Source organism: Apostichopus japonicus, chromosome 2, assembly GCF_037975245.1.
Source record: "Apostichopus japonicus isolate 1M-3 chromosome 2, ASM3797524v1, whole genome shotgun sequence".
Taxonomy (NCBI): domain Eukaryota; kingdom Metazoa; phylum Echinodermata; class Holothuroidea; order Aspidochirotida; family Stichopodidae; genus Apostichopus; species Apostichopus japonicus.
Genome location: NC_092562.1, coordinates 10,560,747 through 10,584,206, shown reverse-complemented (window position 1 = coordinate 10,584,206; position 23,460 = coordinate 10,560,747). Strand labels below are relative to the sequence as shown.

Sequence of the window (23,460 nt, the reverse complement as noted above, 5' to 3'; positions counted from 1 at the left end):
AGCAAATAAATATAGAATTAGCTTGTTTGAAGAAGCAAGGTACTACTAGATAGCCATGGCATTTCTTCAGAAGGAGGCATTGAAAAAGGCTCACAATAAAGTAATTCTTGTTATGGATGTGTACAGATGAATTACTCATTTCGTGTTCGAGTAAAATTTGGATTAAAGTTGTATCTCTGGATAGTTGTACGTCTGGAAATTATTGATAATTGAGTTTTCTTAAAATCGGTCAGTATGCACTTGGATCAAATATAGTTGTGATATAATAGATGCACACTGACGAAAAAATAATTCTTATCTTGATTTATTTTCCCCTATTATTTTCAGAATTAGACTTTTAGGAATGAAGTTCATAAGATAACATTAAGTAACATATGAATATATTCTGTGACAAGTAATGTTATGAGCCTATTTTTCACTGCAGAAAATAAGTGTAGAAGAAACTATTGAAGCACAGGACTGTGTTGTCTGGAGTTATAATGAAAACACCGGGGAAGGGTTTTGGACAAAAGACGGGTGTAAGAGGATGTTCCACGATAATCGTGACCTTACCATGTGTTCATGTGATCGGCTGGGCAGTTTTGCTATCCTTATTGTAAGCATTTATTATCTTATATTTTTCAACTTTTGTTACTGTATTGGAAGCAGATGTGACACCTGCAAACATGTGTACATCTATTCACCCATAATATATCCACACACAAACTGCACAATGCACACGTAAATGATAGGTGATTTAATATAAGAAGGAGCAAATCGGCAAATCATGAAAAGACAATGGTCATTCAAAGTGAAAATAAAAAATAATTAAGGTATATCTTTAAAGGAATAATCAGTAAATCAATCTGAACAGAAAACTTTAGATTTCATTAGAATTAATCAATTAATCAAATAGCAGGGTCGTTTTCTTATATGAAAATTTCATACAATACTTTCTTCGTCTTTATTGTTGTACACTTTTACATGCCATTGAACATGCAAACATTTGCTCAGGCTTGAGCTTTTACAGCAAATGGTTCATATAACCGTCTTAAAAGTACTTCTTTTATATCTTAATTTGATATCATATAATCAAGCGAAATGAACAATGTAACCGACTTTATCTAAATCTAAATAATCACAACTTCATCGCATTAAGGCGAAAAGTCATCCGCACCAGCGTTTCTTGGAAAACCATACATGCAATCATATGTGAAGTAAGTCATATAAACTGTACAACAATATGACTTAACATGAGGCAATGGCCAACGTTGAGTAAATCCGTTTATATTTTCTATTGTTCAACAGAGAGTTCGTAAGGGACCCGTGGAGGCTCAAGTTGCGTTATACTATATTACTTTGATCGGATCGATAATCTCGGGATTAGCTCTGGTAGGATGTCTGATAGTCTTTGTCTCCTTAAAGTAAGTTACTGAGCACATGAAGTTTATCATAGATGATGTTTTAATTAAGCATCACATCCCCTCTTTAGTGCTACTTCTGTCGCCATCTTACAATATTGACTCAGACCAATATCGTTAGTTTAACTGTCGTAGTAAAATGTTACGAATGCCATGAATACCGGCATAGATGATTGTCTTAATGTGTTTTTAATGTAAATTAATGTAACATGTTCATATGTTCGACATTTATAAAGATCTGTCTTTCTCTATTGAGATTCGATATCGTATTTCTTACATCGTACAAATGTCACCCAAGATAGAGCCTGGGCACACAACTAAGCAACCTGACCCATCCGTAACCCCAGTCACCTTACATTGCGACTGTAACTGTTAATCATCATCATCTCACGAGTCTCTTCGACTGGGATTCAAGTAGCTTCAATGCTAATAACAGGATATCACTGAAGGTCTCTACTAACTTTAAAAGACTATCTTTATTATTTTATGTAATGTTAGGCTTCTTTTATTTTAGATCTTTCAGGTCGAAGCAGCCAACTCATATCCACATCAACCTTTGTCTATCTCTACTGGGCTTCTACATCGCCTTCTTACTGAGCCCTCTAGCAGTGGGGAAGGATATCTATTGTACGTTAGCCTCAGTGATCATCCATTTCTTCTGTCTTGCTACTTTGGCTTGGATGTCCGCAGAAGCTGTGAACATGTACTATTTATTCCTAAAAACTGAAAGGACCACCGTTCGACACTTTATACCAATAGCTTGTCTACTAGCTTATGGTAAGTTAGTTTTAGGGACTTTTATAACTTTTTAATGGGGTGCAATCCGATCGACGGATTCCGACAGAATGCCACTGACCGTATCGAATGGACGGTTACTTTAAATAGGTAATGGAGAATGGTCCATAGAGTACTACCCAAACATAAAAATTGACAATTGGTCAAACTTCGACTTGTGGTCCATATTTTTTGGTCACCAAAGGAACCTTGTTTAGCAATTAAATAATGAAATATAATTTTAAAAATCATCATGTTTCTGACTGTGTTTTGTTGTTGTTACAATCAGGATTACCGGCCGCTTGTGCTCTTCTTGTGGTGTTCCTCGACAATAGCACTGATTTCCAATCTGCGAGCTAGTAAGTCTCAGACATTTTGAATTTTTCAGCCTCTCTCTTCTTTCTATTACGAGGTGTAAGCCACATGGCTATGGTGATGTTATATACCGAGGGTGCTCGTTGCTACCAGTTCTTTATCTTAGATTTGATTCAAAAAGACAATGTGAATCCAATTTTTGTGTCCCCTTTAATTAGCATGCAATGACCGACACAATTAAATTTACTAGCAAAAAGGGAAGGGTGTTGGGTCAGTGGTGGTGGTGGTGACGGTGGAGGAGGGTGTTGGGGCCGGGATACGTGGCGTAAATGGTGAAAGAATTATTTTCCTGATTGTGATGTAATATTCCAATGTGGCGTAAATGGTGAAAGAATTTATTTTCCTGATTGTGATGTAATATTCCAATTTACGACAAACGTGCACAAAATCCATTTTATGCCACAGGTTGCTGAAATCTTTCTGTTATGATACATATTGACATTGAAATATTGATATAATAAGTGTTACGTACGATAAATATTCGGTAATTACATCTTTATTAACCGATGTAAGTGCCTAGTTGCATTAAAATATCTGGTCTTGAAATTAACAATCTTAATTCTATTATTTATGGTTTGCACCTTTTTTCTCTATATCTATTTTCCCATCTCCAAAGCTGCTTCATCCATCCTGGTTATGCACTCTACTTTGGTTTTCTGACAGAAGTGGGTGCCATGTTTGTGTTTAATTTCATCATCTTTATCTGGGTGATTCGTAAAATACTCTGCCGCCCTCTCATGGTCAGCCAAACGGCCAAAAACGCCAAACGCAATGAGATCATCAAGCGAGTCCGCCACGCAATACTCTTCTGGTTCGTACTCGGTCTGTCTTGGATTTTCGGATTTTCTGCTGCCGTCGATACCAAAACTCTTATATTTGATTATCTCTACTGTTTCTTCATCTCAATGCAGGGCATATTAATGTTCCTGTTATTGTGTGTGGCCAATCCTGCATTTAAAGTAAAATTTAAGAGAACGGGTTCTACGCAAACAAAGGTTACCAGACAGGCTACGACGAGAAGCTTGCCATCTTCACAGCACGGGTCAAGTAGTCGATCTAACATTCCTATGGATAGTATGGACAATCCGTCAACATCTGCAACCAAATAAATCCTTTGGTTTCGATTTTGTCTCCTATAAAATCAAGTGGGAACTGCAAAGTTTACATTTCCTGCATTTTTTCCTTCACATTCTGCATGGTCAGTTGCTTTGTTAAATGGAGCCCTCATCTCGTCATTGTCCACATACTAAAGCTGTAATTTTGAAGTGTATGTTTATGATAAGCGTGATGAAGAATGTTTCATCGCAACCAACTACTCTCTCCTATAGCAGTTACATGCAGGAATCACAAACTTGGGTGTTCATATGTATGTGGATCACAACCAATTGTTCTTCGACTTAGATAATAACAGTGGTGAACATGACGTCATTCAGCACCATTGAGGGGTGTATTTCAGAACCTATGTTTATGGATGAAAGTTAGCCACCACAAACTGAATGATGACAAGACTGATCTACTTGTTTTAACTCCTCCATACTTTAAGGAGAGGATAGTGTCTTATCTGGCCTTCACAAATGTTGAATAAACAAGCTACAGGTTGTCCAAAAGAGTGCAGCTAGAATTATTCTTAACATGATAAAACCTAAGCATATATTCTCAGCACCATATCACCTTCACTGGCTTCCAATTCAACAAAGAATCAACTATCAAATACTTGGATGAGCAAACACCTCAATATCTGTGTGATCATTATCTCCTCTCACAAGCCAACTCATATTCTCCGCTCTCAACATGCTAAACTCCTTATTGAACCTTGCTTCAAATTCAATGGATTTACGGTGGTCATGCATTTTTTTTAGAATTGACCCTCGTTTATGGAATTCCATGCCACATAATCTCAGACATTTCCACTCACTGAACAGTTTTAAGAAACAGCTTAAAACCTTTCTCATTCAAGGCGCTTTTGAAGTTTTCCACAATATGAGCGCTTTATAAATACTGATTGATGATGATGTTCATGATGATGATGATGACCACGACAACGACGACGACTGCATTTTCTTCACATTCAAGAGAAAGTAAATGAATACTCAAATATCAAGTTTGGCAATATTGTGTTGAAAAAATCACTTTAAAGGGAGTTAGTGTTGCCTTATGTAAATGAAATGGGTTTTTTTAGAACAGAACCTGACAGTCCTTTCAAATTTCCAAAACAGCAGATACATGGCTATAACTCAAATGAAATAGGTTTAAAAAGTCTTCATTTCCCTGTCACAGAGGATAGCCATTAACAAACGCTAAAGATTCAAGAAATGGTAGCTCAAAACCAACTGCAATATTTAATTGTGCCATTAAACCCTTTAAAGACACACAATGGTATTTTAAGGAACTCTTCTATATGTCTTGGAATAATTAGGAGTATATTTTTCATGCGAAAAGTTTTGGGTTAATACTAATGACATGTTATTAAAGTCTGTGTGAGAAACAAAACTTATGTAAAATATCCTGGTTGGGAGTACGGCTACGTAGAAGAAGTGAAAATGAAAATAGGGTAACCAAAATGGAGGTATGCTATAGTGATCTTCCCAATCATGAACACAGAGTGTTTTATTATACATGTTCAGTGGAAGTTTAAACTCCACTGGCCATGGTATGATTGTGACAGGCTCTGTGCAATCTTGATCTAGAGAGGAGGCTCATAAATGAGTTACAGCATGGAAGATTGTAAGCACTCTCGATAAAACTACAAGAACAGTCAGAGATAAGAAAGTAAATATATAAAAAATAATCCAAGAGATCATTGCTCTAACTATTTATTTACATCAAAAGCAGAAGGATCCATAACAAACCTAACTAAAAGACTTCCAAAGCTACAGGATGTAATTAAAATTATGTACAGAAATCATTTCAATAGTGAGTAAACTGTAACACATAACGAGACCCTACTGGTAAATATAACGTCATAAGCAGTAATACTAAGTGAGAAATCTATTCACAATATTACATCCTCAGTTATTTTATGTGAATAAAGATCTTTTTTAACTAAATTTTGCATCCATCATCTCAAGAGTAAGTAGCATCATCAGCATAAAGCAATACTTTTTTTTCATTTCACTTCAATAACAAAAAATGTACCCTGGTTCAGCTGATATAAATAGCCAAATATACACAGAGAATATAACAAGGTTTGAGGTTTTTCCTGTTATCAGTTTTTTTAATTTTTAAACTTCTTGGTTTATTACTATTATGTTCATATTGATTATTGCATTTACATATACATCTTAATTTTTACTGTAAGGAATGCCTGAAGAATTGTAGGGAGGCAGGTGTAAGGATTTTTCTCCTATAAACTTTAATTTCACTTTTACACTTCTTATGTATTTATTATTTTCATATTGAACAGTGTACTGACAAATTGATTGATGTGTTAAAGGGGTACTTGAGTGGGTTAACATTATATCTTCATGTTTACTTAATTTGTTAAAGAATGCTAGTAGACTTGGGGGGAGGAGGCGGGGGTTGGGCGAGGCAGTATTATCAGTTCATAACAACAAATAATAGGTTCAAAAGCTATTGTGTATGTAATCATTTGATAATAACTTTCATAGAATGTATGTTGTACATTAAAAATGTAAGATTGGAGGAAGTGGAAATGCAAATATGGTTACCAAGATTCAAGCCAAAACTTTGAAGTTATCATGATCCCAATTATGAGCACGGAAGTGACTATTGAACACTGTGCAAGTTGTTGTGATGAGGGCTATTGAAGAGTTCGAATATTAAATCCTAATTTACTGTATGTTGTTAATGAATGCTACTAGAGGGAATGGGATGGGGAGGGGGGTGTAATATCAGTTCATAACAGGAAACAATAGCGAGAACAGCTATTTGAGTGTATGTAATCTTCTGATAACCACTTTCCATAGACTGTATCATGTTGTGCATTTTGCACATTAAAAATATGTCCATCGTGTTAGCATTTATACAAACGTTATTTGACTATTTACTCAGATTTATATACAAGCAAAGTAAACCTGCATATCTCCATTGTTTCACCTAGTTTCTTTATAGAATGTCTGTGTTTGTTTTGTTCTTTCAACTTTCATTTGATGAAGAGAAACAATGTTCAATTTTTCATGGTGTATGATACATGGAAAACTAAATTAGATTATTGTCATACTTTCTGCATCGCTTCATACGTTAAAGAAGTAGATTTTTACATTCCTCCTTTAATTTGGTAATCAGAGCACCGATACGGGTTTCTTATTTGTGGGGCGTGGTGTGGGCAAAAACAGCCCGAGGCCAAGAATTGTCAAAATTCAACAACTTTACATGTTAAAATATGTTTATTTGGAAATCATTGCTTTGAAATTATTGAGGCCATGCCCCACCCACACCCCGGTGTCGGTTGCTCTGCAAATGTCATTTCAAAATCTGATACATATATGTCTGGTTTCATTACAATTTCGGTTTGTTATTTATTTAGTTCAATGTTGGTTTGCTTTGTTTCCATATCTTCGGAGCTAGACCAATATATGAAGAACAAATCTTCTAACTTATTTTCTCCTACAAGAATACCATTATATATAGTAATATCACAGTCAAGAAACTTATTACGACCGCCCTCTCCCAGTTCAAACCAAAGTATGGCATAAAGGTTAGAACATGCTTGTCGCATCTATTCACAGTACTCGGACTGTAAAAATGTGCCTTAACGACGGATCCTGCGTGATGGGGAGTAACATCTAAAGACTGACGTTCCATATGCCTTTCCCTATAATTAGAAACGCCTTTGAATGGCTCTCATCGGCACACGTTATTGAAATCTGTTAACCGAGAACTGTGCACCGGCTGTATGGGCCGAAATGTTGGAAAAATTACATACTATAGCTTTGGGATCACATTACAATTAATCTTTGATTTTCAAATGCGTCTATCAATCTGTAAATATTACAGAAAATTATTACGACCATGTAATTACAAATGCAAATAGACATGGGAAGAGGGTCAGGAAGCATGGTTTAGGGAATGGAAAATAGTTCAGTGAATTGTATATACTAAGCTTAGGCGTTGCCGACCAGAACAGGATAAACATCAGCTTTGGTGAACATCTAATTTATACATTTGTTTGATATATACTGCAGCTATGTTTTCATTGTTTTTAATTGTTTGTGGGTATATAGACCTCTACCATACTAAGTAGTCTAATTCTATAGCTGACAGCAATGGGATCAAGAAATGTTCTACTTGACTTCAAAAATACATAAAGGTCATATAACAGCTCGTTGGCTTGAGGTTTTATAACAGAAGTGTATGAGCGGAAGTTGTTATCTGTTGCATTCAAACATTTTCGAGGAGATGCGTCCCCGGGACGCACTTTTCAAAATCCTTTTAAAACACTGGTTCGTTAACCGTGATTGGTTTATGTTTGATATCACATTACAATATTACGATTATTTAATTCCTGACGGTCTCCTTTTCACCTCATTTAACATGTAATGTTGAGTTGCAACACTGATAATGGATATCAGACAGGTGTAAAAGCTATCGCCTAACGTTTTGGTTTCGATGATAATCGTCACCTTTGCTTTCATGATGGCGTATGTGTGTATGTGTGCGTTTGTGACGCCCAGCTTGTAAACACGATATCTGAAAAAGGGAGGCCGGACCAATTTCATATTTGATGTGTAGAAGAACCACATTGAGTACATGAAGCCTATTGTGTATCGTTGAGATCATTTGGGGTCACCAGATGTCAAATTGTGAAAACCTTGTAAACATGATATCTCAAGAAGGAAAGCTTGGGCAGATCTCACATTTAATAGTTTGTATAGGAACAGCGTTGAGTACAAGCAGCCTATATGCTTTGTTGGATTTCAATGGTCATTTGGGGTCATCAGAGGTCACATTTTGCAAACCTTGTGAACATGACATATCCATATTGGAAGCTTGGATAGATCGTATACTTGTTTGAAGGTGTATAACATTAAGTAAAAATTTTGGTGGAGGTCAAATTTCATTAGGGGACAACGTGTCAAGTTTTCTAAGCCTTGTAAACATGATATTGCAAGAAGGAAACCTTGGACAGAACTCATATTTGGTTTGCAGACGTACCATTTCAAATTTATGGAGCCTTTTATTGCTTTTGGTGGAAGTTAATGTTATTTGAAGTCATAAACGCCAAGTATTTACTTCAATCCCCTTTTACCTGTCTCTCTACACTAACGCACCTTCCTAAACAGTATAACGCAAGGGAAGCTTGGACAGATCGCATATTTGGTATGTAATTGTTCCACATTGAATACATAAAGCCTAATATTGTGGGCGGAGGTCAATGGTCGTTTGAGTTCACCATGGGTCAAATTGTCCAAAACAAATGTTTATACAATATTTCAACAAGGACAAATGTCATATTTATTATGTTGATGTATCTATCACATTTAGTACAAGAAGCCTGTTGTTGAGGTCAATGGTCATTTCAGGAAAGCCTGTGTCATTGTGAATTGATTGCTTGACACATTGCCTTTCACAGTATTACTAAGATTAAGTATGCTGTACACCCTCACTATATACATTATGTCAGATGAAAGAAGAAAGCTGCTCATGTTACATCATCGAAACACGATGCGTTTTTGAATTCTGGTTTTTCATTTAGGAGCCAATAGCTACTTTTTTTCCCCTTCTGTACAGCACTGGTTATTACGTTGTTTACTCAGTGAGATAAACCGTATTGAATCTTAGTTTTATGGTATCTTTTGGGCCGGACAATTTTTCGATCCAATCTCTTGGAGAAACAAGGACCATGGGTTGTATATAAGGTATTTCATTTATCTACAAAATAATACATAAAAAATGAACGGAGAATATCTAATATTTCAATGACCAAGTGCATTTTGATCTATGTTAGCAGATAGCATAAAGTACGAACACTTTTTACAAATGTCACAATGTTATTTGATCCTATACAAAACTTCTACCAGCCAAGATCAGTTTCTTAAATATGTGGCCCGAGAAATGTTTTTAGCGGCTACATTATTCAATATTTCCCTAGTATTATCTGTAAGACTATAAGGCCATATGAGATACACACAATATAGAAAATGTACTTAAATATTATTCAGATCAGTATAACAGTCTCATCTGAGGTTGAATACGTTGCTCGACATATGAAGTGCATGCAGATACTCTGGAAATCTCACAGTCAACACTGAAAAAATAATTGTGACAAGGTTGTAACATATTCAGAACTTGTGTCTTGCCGGGATGTGTCGGTATGAATAGTTATTTGGATTTTAGAGAGACTTTAAAATTTTGTAAAGTTCCATCCAAAATGAATAAAACCACAAAGCTACTATAGCCTTCGAAAAATGATAATTTGAGACATGAATATAGTGTTTCACGAAGTTGTTCCAGATTTCATATAAGGCATCCAAATGTTTATCTGAGACTTCCACATGGCTACGATAAGCATCTTTTGAAATCTTCCCTTCTGTTTCTTAAGGTGCCAAACATAAAAATTACTAACATTGGGGATAACTTTTTTTGTGAATGTATTAATGTAATATTTGGAGACACGTAACATGTGTGCTATATGATGTGAGTGTTAAATATGAATGATATAGGTGTTAAAGGATGTGAAGAATCGCGCAAAAAGAAACGTCTAATGCCGGTAATTTGACCTAGTTTCGAATGAGGTGTAACAGAAGTGTTGAACACCACCATCGATCCCAGAAAATACACACACAGCTTCCTACCGTCGGTAATTAGACACTAGTGTACAGTCAGTACATGCAGCTGCGGTCAATACCCACAGCACAGTATACAAACGATACAGCGATGGACTTCTCAGGTCCAGCTATAGATAACAATTAAGGTATCACGTTTCATTACTGTCTGCATTTTGTAGCGACACGAACAAAACGTCACTTGCAACAGAAAGTTAACTTTTTCAGATGGCCGAACGCGGTTTGGGGAGAGTCTTCAATGCCTTTAAGGTGAAGCCCAGGAACATAATTATACAATTTCTGAAATAGTGGTACCGTCGTATGACGTTTAATTCCTTTAAACTCACATGAAAGGATGAAATATCCTTACTGTTATACAGAGAATCCAAAATATGTCAAGCAATTATTTCAGTTTTAAAGCAAAAGAAGTAGATTGTTTTCTGTTGCAGTGTAGTTTTCTGTTACGTCACCATATATTTAGCCATTTTTGTTTCTTTCTCCTATTTCTGATTTCTTAAGGAATTGGTGTGGTTGTAGTATCTTGTTTTGAAGTGGCCCCTGAATGACCTATGTAAGGTTGGTTGGTCATCTACAGTTACTGTTGTTTGTATACGATGTCACTGGCCAAGCAATTCCCATGTAGATGGCAACTGTATATTTGTCTGTAGTGGCAGGTTTATTTTCGGGTGGAGTATGCTTGGCTTTTACCATGATTTCCACATTATGGGATTTTAGCATATCTGCTGCATGTTCTCCAAACAGCTGTAACAGATCTTCATATTGTTCTTATTGACGATCTTGTGTAGGGTGTGTCCCGGCGGGAGGTACTTGCCAATGAGCTTGAGAAAATAGCGACAACGTTATTTTGGACGTTCCCACTCAATGGGGAGGTTGAACCAAACGATTTTTTCTTTCGGTTTTTCTTTGCCTTGGTGGATTGGGCTATTCTATTGTAATATTTTATATAAATATATATATATATATATATATATATATATAAAGAGAGGGATAACCACCTCCCCTTTGAGAAAGTTTGTTAACATAAAGGGTACTTGGATGCAAAATGGTGCATCTATATATTGCACCTTCTGAACAAATAATTTTTTTGGTTGTGCGACTGCACATACATATTGTATGTGCGGCATGTTTTGAATTGGTTTCATGTTCTGTCTGCTGTCGGGAGAATAATACGTGGTTGCGCAACCTGCACATGTATAACACGAATTGACATCCGATATATGGATACGAAAGAAAGTTCAAAAATGATTTCAAATGAATCCATGTTCTCCCTTGGTCGACTACATCTCAAGTTCACATAGTACTTCGCTGGTTGAGGTGCAGGGATAAGCACGCCACTCTGTAGCGGAATTGATATACACACAATCGCTGGTGTCCTCATTCTGGTTGAGAGATACGCCCGTCGGCGGTGCCGCTGGAATATCATCGTACCATCGCCATGCGTCTATTTAGAAGAATTAAAATGACATAATTATGAATTTGATTTTTGCTGAAGCGCTTTTCGGCAGTCGTCTATTCAGGCTGATATTCGCTCTGTGATGATAAGTATAAGTTTTGGGGCTAGATGATAAGGTGATGTTTATCACCAGAGGCGTAGCAATATGCAGTTTGGGTAGCTCAATGAAGTGGGGCCCCCGATGACCCCCAAGGATTGGTTCGAAGCTTTGAACCAACGGATCACAACTACCAGATATTTACATGAGTATTTGAATGAGTACCAGCATATATAGTATGTTATAGTTCATGAACAAGAGGATGTAGGTAACAAAGTTCACTAAGGGTGAAAGACCCAGCTCTTGAACATGAGGCCGTTGAAATCCTAGCAAAGACTCGATGTTTTGGTCTCAATAAGTGTTTTTGACGACGGTCACATGTTAAATGATTCATTCTTTTCATAACTTAGTAAGGATGTGAACTAATCTTCAGCTCTGGTAGAGATCGTGTCCATGGATGTATCGTATAAACGTAGGATCTACAGAATTGTATTCTAAATAGTAATAATACGTTCTGCTTCGCCACAGGTTAGTACTCAAATCCATTGTGCAACTGATTGTTTATTCACTTTACATGAATAGCATCGATCATCAAATGACTTCGTGAAGCCCAATTGTCTTCTTCCTATAAATACAAGGATTAGGCTACTGAAAGATATGTAATCGTATACCATACCATCTGCATTTCAATATGAGAACCTGTATGATGCGCCATAATGTTTCGAACGTAATTTGGAGTGGAGTGTTAGCTGTGTTAGTGTTAACGCCGGTGCCTTTCAATCATAAGGTCCATGGTTCGAGTCACTCCCAGATTAATGTATGTCGTCCAGTTACAGAGTTGTTGACAATTAACAATTCATGGACGTTAAATATGAATGTAAGAGACTGACTTTGGTCAGCTTGCGGCTTTGATAAGCCAATCAGGCTTCTTCGCGAGTTCCTGTTTGCAGGAGGATCTAATATACATACAATTTGAGGGTGTATAGCCTACTCACCTTCGACGGCTATATCATTAATACCAATCCAAGGGTAATAGTTATTCATTGAGATGAAGCTATACACAAAGGTATTTTCTTGTGGTGTTTCAATGAAAGCGAGATGAGCGTCTGAGTGAAAAGACGCACATTTGCTCTTAGCATGATCCCAGGTTTCATAGCCACTAGAGACGGAATAACAGCTACTCTGGAACATGGTCCATCCGTCAGGACAACCTTATTTATGGAAAAATCAGATAAGAAAGATATATTGTATTCTCCCTTCCGGTGACGATGCACACCTGTACAATCCATCCACATCTATATTAGATATATAACCATCCAATATAAATGTTACATGGATGACATTGCTGGAGCTTCGATTTGTTGAAAAGATGAACTTCAATCCGTTATTACCTAAAGCAATATTGCTTACGAAGGTCCCAGGGAGACCAAATATTCCAATATATTTTAAAGCAATACTCCTTATTTGTCAACTATGAGTGAAATCTATAAATAAAAAATAAATAAAAATATATATATATATATATATATATATATATATATATATATATATATATATATATATATATATATATATATATATATATATATATATATATATATATATATATATATATATATATATATATATATACATATATATATATATATATATATATATATATATATATATATATATATATATATATATATATGGTCAATTCCATGATAAGGTCAACATCATACCAACAAATTTAAAATCATTGTACATTAAAATTGTATAAGTTTCCAATAAATACAATGCTTGTAGTTACTAAAAATAATTTTTTCACCCCCGAAACATCATTTGTTTGATTATGGGGTCGGTTATAACAAATGGTTCCCGATGTAACTAAATTATGAAAAATACTGTAAAATTTCATTTTGTGCAGATTTGTACATAGTATTCATAGATATCATCAGTTTTTTGGACTAATTATATTTGCTATAGCATAGTGCTCACTTAATAGCTTCAATTTTATTTTGATACCAAGGCATTAGACAACAGTGGTAAATAGAGAACAGTAAACACCCTCGATTTACTGTCACGGAGTCACAAAATTGACTGTTTTTTTTTTCTCCTTGCCTGCACAATAGTTTTACTCCAAAATAATGAATATCAAGTCTTCACATAGATACCAAAAGGATTACTGAATTTTCTTTTTCAGAAGATATTCAAATTTTGCAGAAAATCACCCTTGAAGAATGTCACGCGAGTCACGTCACGCGAGTCATGTCAAATCAAGATAGTGTTTCTACCTATTTACTGTGTGAAAATTACAGGGATGTTATATTTCGATGAATGGATCACTGATTAAAGATATCATATATGCATTCCCCTTTAATTAGGCAACTTGAATAATATGGGCACACATAATGCAACTAATTATCATTATTTCATTTGAAATATCAGAATTTAAAATCATGAATATTTTTTTCGCAATATAATGCCTATTTTATCACCACATTTGGAAAGTTAGCACATGTCATTGATATTTTAGTATTATACTAAAACATAATCTATATTTGCATCTGGCAATGTCATGTGCTATGACTTGACAACCTAAAGGTCTTAACTGCTCAATCATTCCCAAAATCCTATGAGCGAATGTATCTTCTCAAATATTACACTTTTGGTTTATTCAAATATGACAAATGAGAATGGTAATTTGAATCACATTTTGATAGATCTGTTTCTTCTATAACTTTCAAATGAGTGACTTCAACAGACTAAATATTGTTATAAATATTAATTGACAAATTATATTGCCTGAACAACTGTACTACCTGTACAGTATATTACCTACTGTCTGCAGTCATGAAGGTAATTCGGGGACATTAATATCATCTATACATTCCCAAGGGAAGTACCTTTTGGACACTTTCTAGAACAATGAATGTTATATTTCACTATGCAAGATCTGTACCTTCAATTCACTACTGCATTTGGTCTAGAACTATCCGAAAAGTGAACTTGTCACGCGAGTCACGTTTTCTTGTCACGCGAGTCACAATACATCTTCATCGTTATTTTCATGCGTTACAACTTTTTTTCAAAGTTGCATAGCAATTGAGGTAGAAGTATTTTTCAACTTCGGTATGATTATAAAAAGTGATTGGAAAAATTTTAATAAGACATAAGAAATCGAACATTTGTGTGTGCATTCTGATTTTTGCTAATAGTAACTGTCACGCGAGTTACGTTTACTTTTTCGCCAATTTCACCCCAATACTTGAGGTATAAATATTTTTTCTCTACTGTTGTAAGCATTAAGGCGTACATTCACTGCTACATTAATGCTTTTCTCCCAAGTAATTTCTTTATTTGTTTAATGATATCAAATAGAGAGGAATTTTAGTAAAAATGTCACGCGAGTCACCATGGAATTGACCATATATATATATATATATATATATATATATATATATATATATATATATATATATATATATATATATATATATATATATATATATATATATATATATATATATATATATATATATAATCATAAATAAATAATAAATAAATAAAGGCTTATAAGCACAACTACTGCAGAAAACTGTGTGCACTGCTGTGTTGGAAACAACTAAATAAATCTCAAAGTAACGATACAAAAGTTAAACCTGGTCGAGATTCTGGCTGAAATCAGAACCATTGACAAATACGTAGTGATTTAAGTGCCTCTTAAAAGTAGCAGCATTTTGGATTTCTTTAAGGCTGTCTGGAAGCTTATTCCACAATTTAGGTCCAGCCTTCGCAAACGAGCGATACCCATACGAGGATTTAACTCGAGGCTCTATCAATAACGTATTTCTGCTACGGTCAGAGGTTACCAACATATCATGGATATATTTAGGCTTAAACACAATCAATATCATTTTAAAGTGCACCCTCTCCTTGATTTTAAGCCAATGAAGGTCATGGAATAGATCAGTCACGTGATCATATCTACTTCTACCATATATCATTCTTGCAGCAAAATTTTGAATAGATTGGAGTTGATCATATAAATGTTGGTTGATACCAAAATAAAGTGAGTTACAATAATTAATATGCGAAATAACCATGGATTGGACAATAGTGCTTAACTCAGACTTAGTAAGATAGAACCGCATTTTAGAAATATTTCTTAGATTCTGAAAGCACCTGAATTTAAGTGACAGATTTGATGCCGAAAAGACATGGTATCGTCAAAATGAACACCAAGGTTACGAACAGTTTGGTCAAAACGTACACAATCAACAGTGTTAAGAATAACACCCTTGATATGAATCAGTTTTAGGAGGGGACCAAATACAATTATTTGGGTCTTGCCAGGGTTGAGCTGCAAATAATATTTGCGCATCCAACGTTGAATACAACCAAAGGAGGATTGCAGAGAGTCAACCAGAACTGATCCTTGATTATGGTGCCTGAAGTGTTTATAAACCTGGTGATCATCTGCAAAACCATTAATATTAAAAGCCATTCTAGAAACTTCAGCGAAAAGTGAACCAAATATAGATGTTACATAAGACCGGACCCAAACAGATCCCTGTGGCACACCAAACTTAATTGTAATCTGATCAGAAGAACAGCCCCCTATTCTAACTCTTTGAAATCTGCCCACAATAAAACTTTTAAACCAGTTTAGGACAATACCAGTAATACCAATTTCATTAGATAATACGGACAAAAGTACATTATGGTCAATGGTGTCAAAAGCCGAGCTTACGTCAAGAAGTACCAGCACAATGGCATGTCCACTGTCACTGGCAACTAATATGTCATTAGTCACCGTCAAAAGGAGGGTTTCGGTACTATGTTTATTTATTTTTGTAAGCAGATTATATATATATATATATATATATATATATATATATATATATATATATATATATATTAATTCAAACGATTACTCCTCAGCACTGTAGCACCGTTGTTGTACTTTCAAGGATGTCCAAGGTTAAACGATTTCTACATGAAACAGAACTTGAAAAAATGGAGCACATTTTTACAACGCCCAGCTTCATATAGGTTTTTGTTGTAAAATAGTTCTTTTTGGAAGCATGTGATGCATACAAACACCTTCAAACCAAGTTGAAATGATTCAAAAAAATTGGGAAATAGCACGACTGTCTGTTCGGTTAATGTTACTCAGAATAGAGTGACTTCACAAAACTAAAACAAATCAAATGTATAGGAATTTGAATTGCATCAGTGAAGAACGACGGAAAGCATAGACAGTTTGCTTAATTGCCCATTTATGAAAAATGTGCTGTCATAAATATGCTCGATAACCTTTACCTGGAGATGTGGAGGTCTGAATATCCATCGCTTGTGATGTACTATCCCGTGTAGTTGATTCGGAAGTCGAGACCGAACCAATGTCCGTCTGATTAGCCAACAAAGTATTCTTTTGTGTCGAATATCTGCCTTTGGTCGTTTCTGAAAGAATGGTTAACAAGAAACCAATGTGATCCAAATCAGGCAAACGTATTGGATAACGGCCTACTTGGATGATATTGTCAACATAGATATATCACATAAAAACAATGCTTGCTGTTCTTACTGATATGGATCATTCTCCACTTGACTTTTTCCAACAAAATATTTCCAAAAATGAAAAACATATGTTTTTTGGGAATTAGGGCAAACATTTTTGATATAGTAATATCTAGAGTAGTTGCGTTGTTAATCTTTACCTGGAGTTGTGGAGGTCTGAATATCCTTCGATTGTGATTTAGGATCTCGAGTTGTTGATTCGGAAGTACAGAACGAACCAATGCTTGTCTGTGCCGACAAAGTACTCTTTTGAGTCGAGTATCTTCCTTTAGTCGTTTCTTCGAAGGAAAGTTAAATATTAGTTTAATAAATTAAAGTTAATTTTTAAGGGACCCATTAATAAGTTCAATCGACACATATTTCATCTGTCAGACACTTTTCATTTTAGTATATATACTAAACTTCTTTTTTTTTTAATTTGAAACGTCCACAAATCTCCACTTTAAATATACACGATCCACCAGAAGTAAAGGAAGAAAGTAATGATGGGGGGAACCGGTAATTGAGCTTCGTAATAATTTTGATTTTACATCTTTACTATACTTTTAGCTTTGGCAAATGATTTGAAAAGGTTAAACATTAGAAGCTTATGTGTATTTTCGATCAAATATGCTAGAATATCTTATCTAGCACACGCCAGGTTAGCAATAACACTCTCAATATGCCCTCCAAATGACAATTACGCTCAAATTGTACCCCCCTCCCCCTCCCCCCCCAAAAAAAAAGAAACAAGTGAAAGGAACCAACCTAAGTTTTTAACTTTAGGTACTGCTGTTGTTAGAAGAATGATAAAATAATGACATTTTGCATAATATATGCAGGGGCGTATCCAGGATTTTCCAATAGGGGGGGCGTCAGGCATGAATGATCGCCGTCCTGGGGGATGGGTCTAAGGGGAGGGGGTGGACAATTTTTGCTTTCGAAGAAGGGCTGAAATGCAAAAATGGTGCCATATGCATGGGCGGCGATCCGTACTTCCGAGTGGGGGGGGGATATGACCTTGTTGACTATCTAAGCGTAGCGCCACCATAGGTTGGCGCGAAGCGTACAAGAAAATTTTGGGATTGACAAACCCTCTAGATGGCCGGAAACGGCACTTCCCGAGGTTTCCAAGCGGCATATACCCAACTTTAAAATAGGGATGTCATGTCCGAAATATCTCATAATCAGGATCCAAAATACTTTTTTTTTAAATTTCGGGTGTTATTTTGGGAAATTGCACTTTGTCAATCTTGTTTCAGGCGCAACGTTAGAATGTTAGAGAGCTCTTTCATATTATTCGATAAAGAAAATGGCCTCATGCAGGCTATTATAGGCCTATACACATGCAATACACAATTACACATAGTTACATTCCTAGGTACCGATTGCTAGGGCATCCAGGTGAAACGTGTATTAAGCATTACCCTGGTAACATGAGATTCTCAGCTGTTCGAGGGAACATGTACGTGTGTAGGCCTATTATAGGGCCTATATGAATACTATGAGGGTGTATATATGTACTATATCAATACCGTGGGCGCAATAATACATTTTGTTGTTATAGGGCCAATGAAGCCTACAGTCAACTATTCTTGCTTTATAAAGACGCTTTATTTGAAAAGATCGCACTGCGTTTATGGTAGGCGAGAAATGAAGCTAAAAAAGAGCCGTACATTAACGATGATGCATAAATGTAGGCATGAAAATATTCTTATCCCTGGCATTTGGTGGGGGATATGGTGTATTACATCCCCTCCACCCATTTCCATGGAGGGGATATATCCCCCCCCCCTTCCCCCCAGGATCGCCGCCCATGGCCATATGTGAACCATTTTTCGACCTTAATAATAAGCAACATTTCCAGTAAATATGGACACAAAATGCACAATTTAGTATGGCTGGCATGTCACTTAGTGTTTATAGTGATATTACAAACACAATTACCATCTATGTTTCTAAAACTATAATGCCGCCGAACTTCGCCAGAACCTTTTTTTGGCAAACAAAAAATAAAGCATACGGGAAGGGGGGGGGGGGGTTGAACGATCACCGATATCTCACATAAAGGTCGTCATCAATTTTTTTTTTTTTTTGCTAATCTTTTCTTTGTTTTGGTGACGGCCAAGTTGAACTCTTGTACGTTTGACTGCAATTCTTATGGAGAATATCACATATAAATCTCTCTGATCTTTCTCTAGATGTTAGTCACATATGTAACCACTTGAAAGAATAAAGACTCGAAACACGAGGGATGACAAAACCCTTATAACTAATCATCAATATGTACAGAAGCTGTCTGGGGTTGACGTTACTGCTTTAGGCTGTAACTGCAAGTCATTAGGACAAACGTAGGTAATATGTTTACTAATAAATTGGATGGCTCAAAATATAACTATAGATGTACAGTACATGGCAGAACTACAGCTGTCCAAGTCCAAGTTTGTCTCAGTTAGTCCACGTCTGAGACGAGACAAGAACAAGTCCAAAGCAGGTCGCATCAGAGACATGTACATGTACTAGGGTACCCAGAGTCCAATTCCATATTGCAGTTTATATGAGCCACCTCAGGACCAAATACCCTCTCGCCCGTCCATACCCGCCCCCCCCCCCAAGAAAAACATATATATATATTGGAGATTCTAAAAGTACCATGGGAGGGAAGCCATTTGAGATATATAATGTAGTTGCTGCACAAGAATGCCTTTGACTTAAAGATAACTTCACATCTTATTTCAAGACCTATTTCATTTCGGCCAGTAACCATGTTGATTCTTATCCTCGAGTTGTTGTATAGTGGTCTTTTTAAAAACTCGATCTTTATTGATCCTAATTTTGTTCATTATTTTAATGAGTTTCCTCTCCAGATGTCAGCTTAACTTGTCATCGTTAACATTTCCTTCTTTGTGTTGTTTTATTGACTCTTCCATGTATCTAAACTCGCGCTTATTCGTGCATTGACTGTAACTATATCTCAGCATGTAACTCGACAACAGGGAGATCGCTGACCTCATATAGGGATCGCCACCAACGACAAAGTTCACTGCCGTACCTCTGCTGAAATATTTCATAATATGTCATCCAGGTATTCCCACTCTTTGTGGTTCGAATCCAGTTACAAACATATTAACTTCTTTGCTCTTCTAAGTTCCCCCGTATTTCATTAGAAATCACATATTGACAGTATGAGGACATTTATCTATCTTTATCTATATATCTTATCTTAATAAGGTACTGCTATTGTACAGCTTCCATTGTTTCTCTATTACTTACTCATAAGTGCGCTGATGTTAACACTCTCCTCTGATGGGAAAAGAATGTCCTTCTCTTGATTGAATCGACCGCAGTCAATTCTTTCCATTCGCACAAGCATATTAGTCTTTGTAACAGTTGAGTAACACACCTGCTCACCTGAAAAAAAGAACGTGAATGAAGACAAAATTTAAAGTATTGATTACAAGAAGGTCCACATATTTCTTGAAGTTCGTTCTTCTTAAATATGTTTGTTAATAATATCCGCTGTTTACATTTGGTGTAACAGTTCTTTTTTTTTTCTTTGTTGTCTGTATTCATTAATGATATTTTGTGAGATGCTTGCCGTCTTTCTCATTCTTTCTCAGGCAGGTTCAGCATTCAGAATGGAAGTTACACCAAATGGATAATTAGTTACATTAAACTCGCTTTGTTAGATTTCATTCGATGATATATGCTTCCTCTAATATTTTCTGTAGTTTGTAATCGTGTGGTGGAATTCATAAAAGTCCCAAACCGACGTCGCCTGTTAATTAGAATGTGCAAGACACGTGCTTACATTAAAAGTACATGATTTTCTTTATATTCACATAACAATTAATGGTGATCCGATTTATAAGACCAATGTATAGCTGATTAGCCCTTACCTCTAACAACACAGAAAAGGTACAGAAACACAAATAGAATGTGTACACTTCCAATATTCTTCAAAGAACAGACATCCATTATCCAAGGCTAGGAAGAAAAACAAAGAAACCGAAATAGTGAATTCCGTATTGAAGGTGTTATGACCGAGTGGAACCAGGCGGTGGCATTTCAAGCAATCAGGCTTAGCAATCAGGGGGTTCCGGGTTCGATACCCGGCCGGGTCATAGTAAGGTGGGTTTTTCATCCAAGAGCAATCTACGGTTTTCTCATCTGGTATGACTCTCTAAATTGAAAAGATTCCAAAGTTGAATTCAAATTTTGAATTGGAAGCCACCCGACGCATTAGTTGTAATCCATAAGCCCTTGCAGGCTTCTCCCACATTTGTGGTCGCTTCGTAAAAATAACTGCTGTTTATAATTAAGAATGTTAAGAGGATCTTGCCGTTCTTAATTCTTTGCACTGATTAATACTTGTATAGTTTTGGTTTCTCTGTTTCTTCTGAACGTTGCCTTATTCACGGATTAGGAGTAAATAGCTTGAAGTACAGGTTAAGAAAGAATCAATGAACTTGAAAATAGCACATGTATAACATATATATATATATACATATACATAAATATATATATATATTTATATATATATATATATATGTATGTATATATATATATATATATATATATATATATATATATATATATATATATATATATATATATATATATATGGAAATTGTAATGAACAGTGAGAAAAACTTCCAGTCTCAACCGGGACTCCCGCTTCATATGCATGCGGACACTAGGTTATTGACGCTTGTTGTATGTACAGAGGTTCAAAACTGTATTCTCAAAATTAATTTAAATAAATGTTTAATATAACAAGGCTACATACCAACACTGGTCTGGACCAGGGTCGTCGCCACGTTGGGGTCTGAGCTCGGAATTGGACTGATATAAGGGATTTTTTTTTTTACCGTAAACACAGATATCAATAACAATTTTGTTACTATACAGTGAAAAACTGTGCTAAATATTTCTATAATAATATGTACAATACGTTTTAATATAATCCTAAGATTTAAACAAATGTAGAAGCACAAATTTCCTTTCCGTACAGGGTAATCTTTCACTTACCCTAACTTCCTTCATGTCAAAAAGAAGTTTTAATTTCTATTAATTTCTTCTCCACGTAGCTGATCAAAAGTAGTAGAGGTCTAAACCAGAGGATCACTGTGTCTGTTGGCCAATATCAGCCATACGGGTTGATGCTGCTTTATAACGACGCGAATAACACATACATGCATTGCTTAATTAAATGGCACTTAATTCCACAAAAAATACTTTTCTTACTTCATTTTGAAATTTATCATAATGTATACGGAAGTTGCTATGGCGATGTCGCTTTGATGATTTCAAATGTTAGTCGTCTACAAATTTAGAGATGATTGATGATTCGAGATGAAGAAAAAATGAACTCATTTCAATATTTTGTTAGTAACTATATGAAGGTTTTTTGTATGTATATTTCTTTGATATGATAGACCGTTTCGTATACTACCGAAACGGATCTCAGTAGTTGGGATGTGACGTCATCATTATGGTAGATTTTCTTCAAATGTTTGACTTTTTTATTATAATAGTGTTGTTAATTTATACATGCAATGTGATATCTTTGCAAGGCTTGTATGATTTTATGCTTTCATAAATATGGCTTTTTTTTTGGGGGGGGGGGTTGGTAAAAGTAAAAAAATGCAACTCAATTCCCCGTGATGATATCACGAACGTTGCTGTTGCCAGATGCATTCATAACATTTCACCAAAATATGAAAAAAGTTTTCAACAACAGATTAAGATTCAGGGTTATCTTATATGGTCAGTCTTGCCGATACAAGCCTTCCATAAATGCAAATACACTTGATCAGAAGCGTATACGAATTATGTTTTAAGATGTACCAATTCATTCTACCACCCTTTACGATAACTCTATTTCCAGGGGGGAAAACTTAGTTCAGTGATGTACATTTGATTGCGGTGGGGTTTGATCAATAATTGTAGTGAACACTGCACCTCATTCTCCGTTAGTGGAGATACCATTGGGGGGGGGGGGGTCAAAAAGTAGGCCTGCTGAAGTTTATATTGCCAATATGATAAAAAAAAAAATGGCCATTAGAACGTTAAATAATATTTAGTTCATATATGTTATGACCATAAAATGTCAACGAAAGTCCCCACATT

At 35.6% G+C, this 23,460-nt stretch overlaps 2 protein-coding genes across 2 annotated transcripts in view; one reads left to right on the top strand and one right to left on the bottom strand.

The window, feature by feature from the left end:
- The window catches only part of LOC139977724 (uncharacterized), a 60,128-nt gene extending 53,416 nt beyond the window's left edge, over positions 1 to 6,712 (top strand). Inside the window, exons 19-23 of the mRNA XM_071987245.1 lie at positions 425 to 595; positions 1,288 to 1,403; positions 1,915 to 2,177; positions 2,464 to 2,533; positions 3,166 to 6,712. Coding sequence (XP_071843346.1) covers positions 425 to 595; positions 1,288 to 1,403; positions 1,915 to 2,177; positions 2,464 to 2,533; positions 3,166 to 3,658 — 1,113 coding nt within the window. The 3' untranslated portion in view covers positions 3,659 to 6,712. The remainder of the gene's footprint in view (positions 1 to 424; positions 596 to 1,287; positions 1,404 to 1,914; positions 2,178 to 2,463; positions 2,534 to 3,165) is intronic.
- A 2,831-nt stretch (positions 6,713 to 9,543) lies between these two features.
- On the bottom strand, positions 9,544 to 22,503 carry LOC139977728 (uncharacterized). Its single transcript, XM_071987261.1, has 7 exons — positions 22,360 to 22,503; positions 21,228 to 21,315; positions 20,602 to 20,739; positions 17,490 to 17,627; positions 17,092 to 17,232; positions 12,780 to 12,995; positions 9,544 to 11,735 (listed from the first exon to the last, which is right to left on the bottom strand). The coding sequence occupies exons 1-7, from the start codon at positions 22,372 to 22,374 to the stop codon at positions 11,572 to 11,574; spliced, it is 900 nt and encodes a 299-aa protein (XP_071843362.1). The 5' UTR covers positions 22,375 to 22,503; the 3' UTR covers positions 9,544 to 11,571.
- Between the last annotated feature and the right edge of the window lie 957 nt (positions 22,504 to 23,460).

What these genes read in the sequence shown, in the direction of transcription:
- LOC139977728 (XM_071987261.1), bottom strand. An exon ending in TAACATCAGCGCACTTATGA is followed by an intron (nt 17,628 to 20,601) that starts GTAAGTAATAGA and finishes TTTCCTTCGAAG; the next exon opens with AAACGACTAAAGGAAGATAC. An exon ending in TCAGACCTCCACAACTCCAG is followed by an intron (nt 17,233 to 17,489) that starts GTAAAGATTAAC and finishes CCATTCTTTCAG; the next exon opens with AAACGACCAAAGGCAGATAT.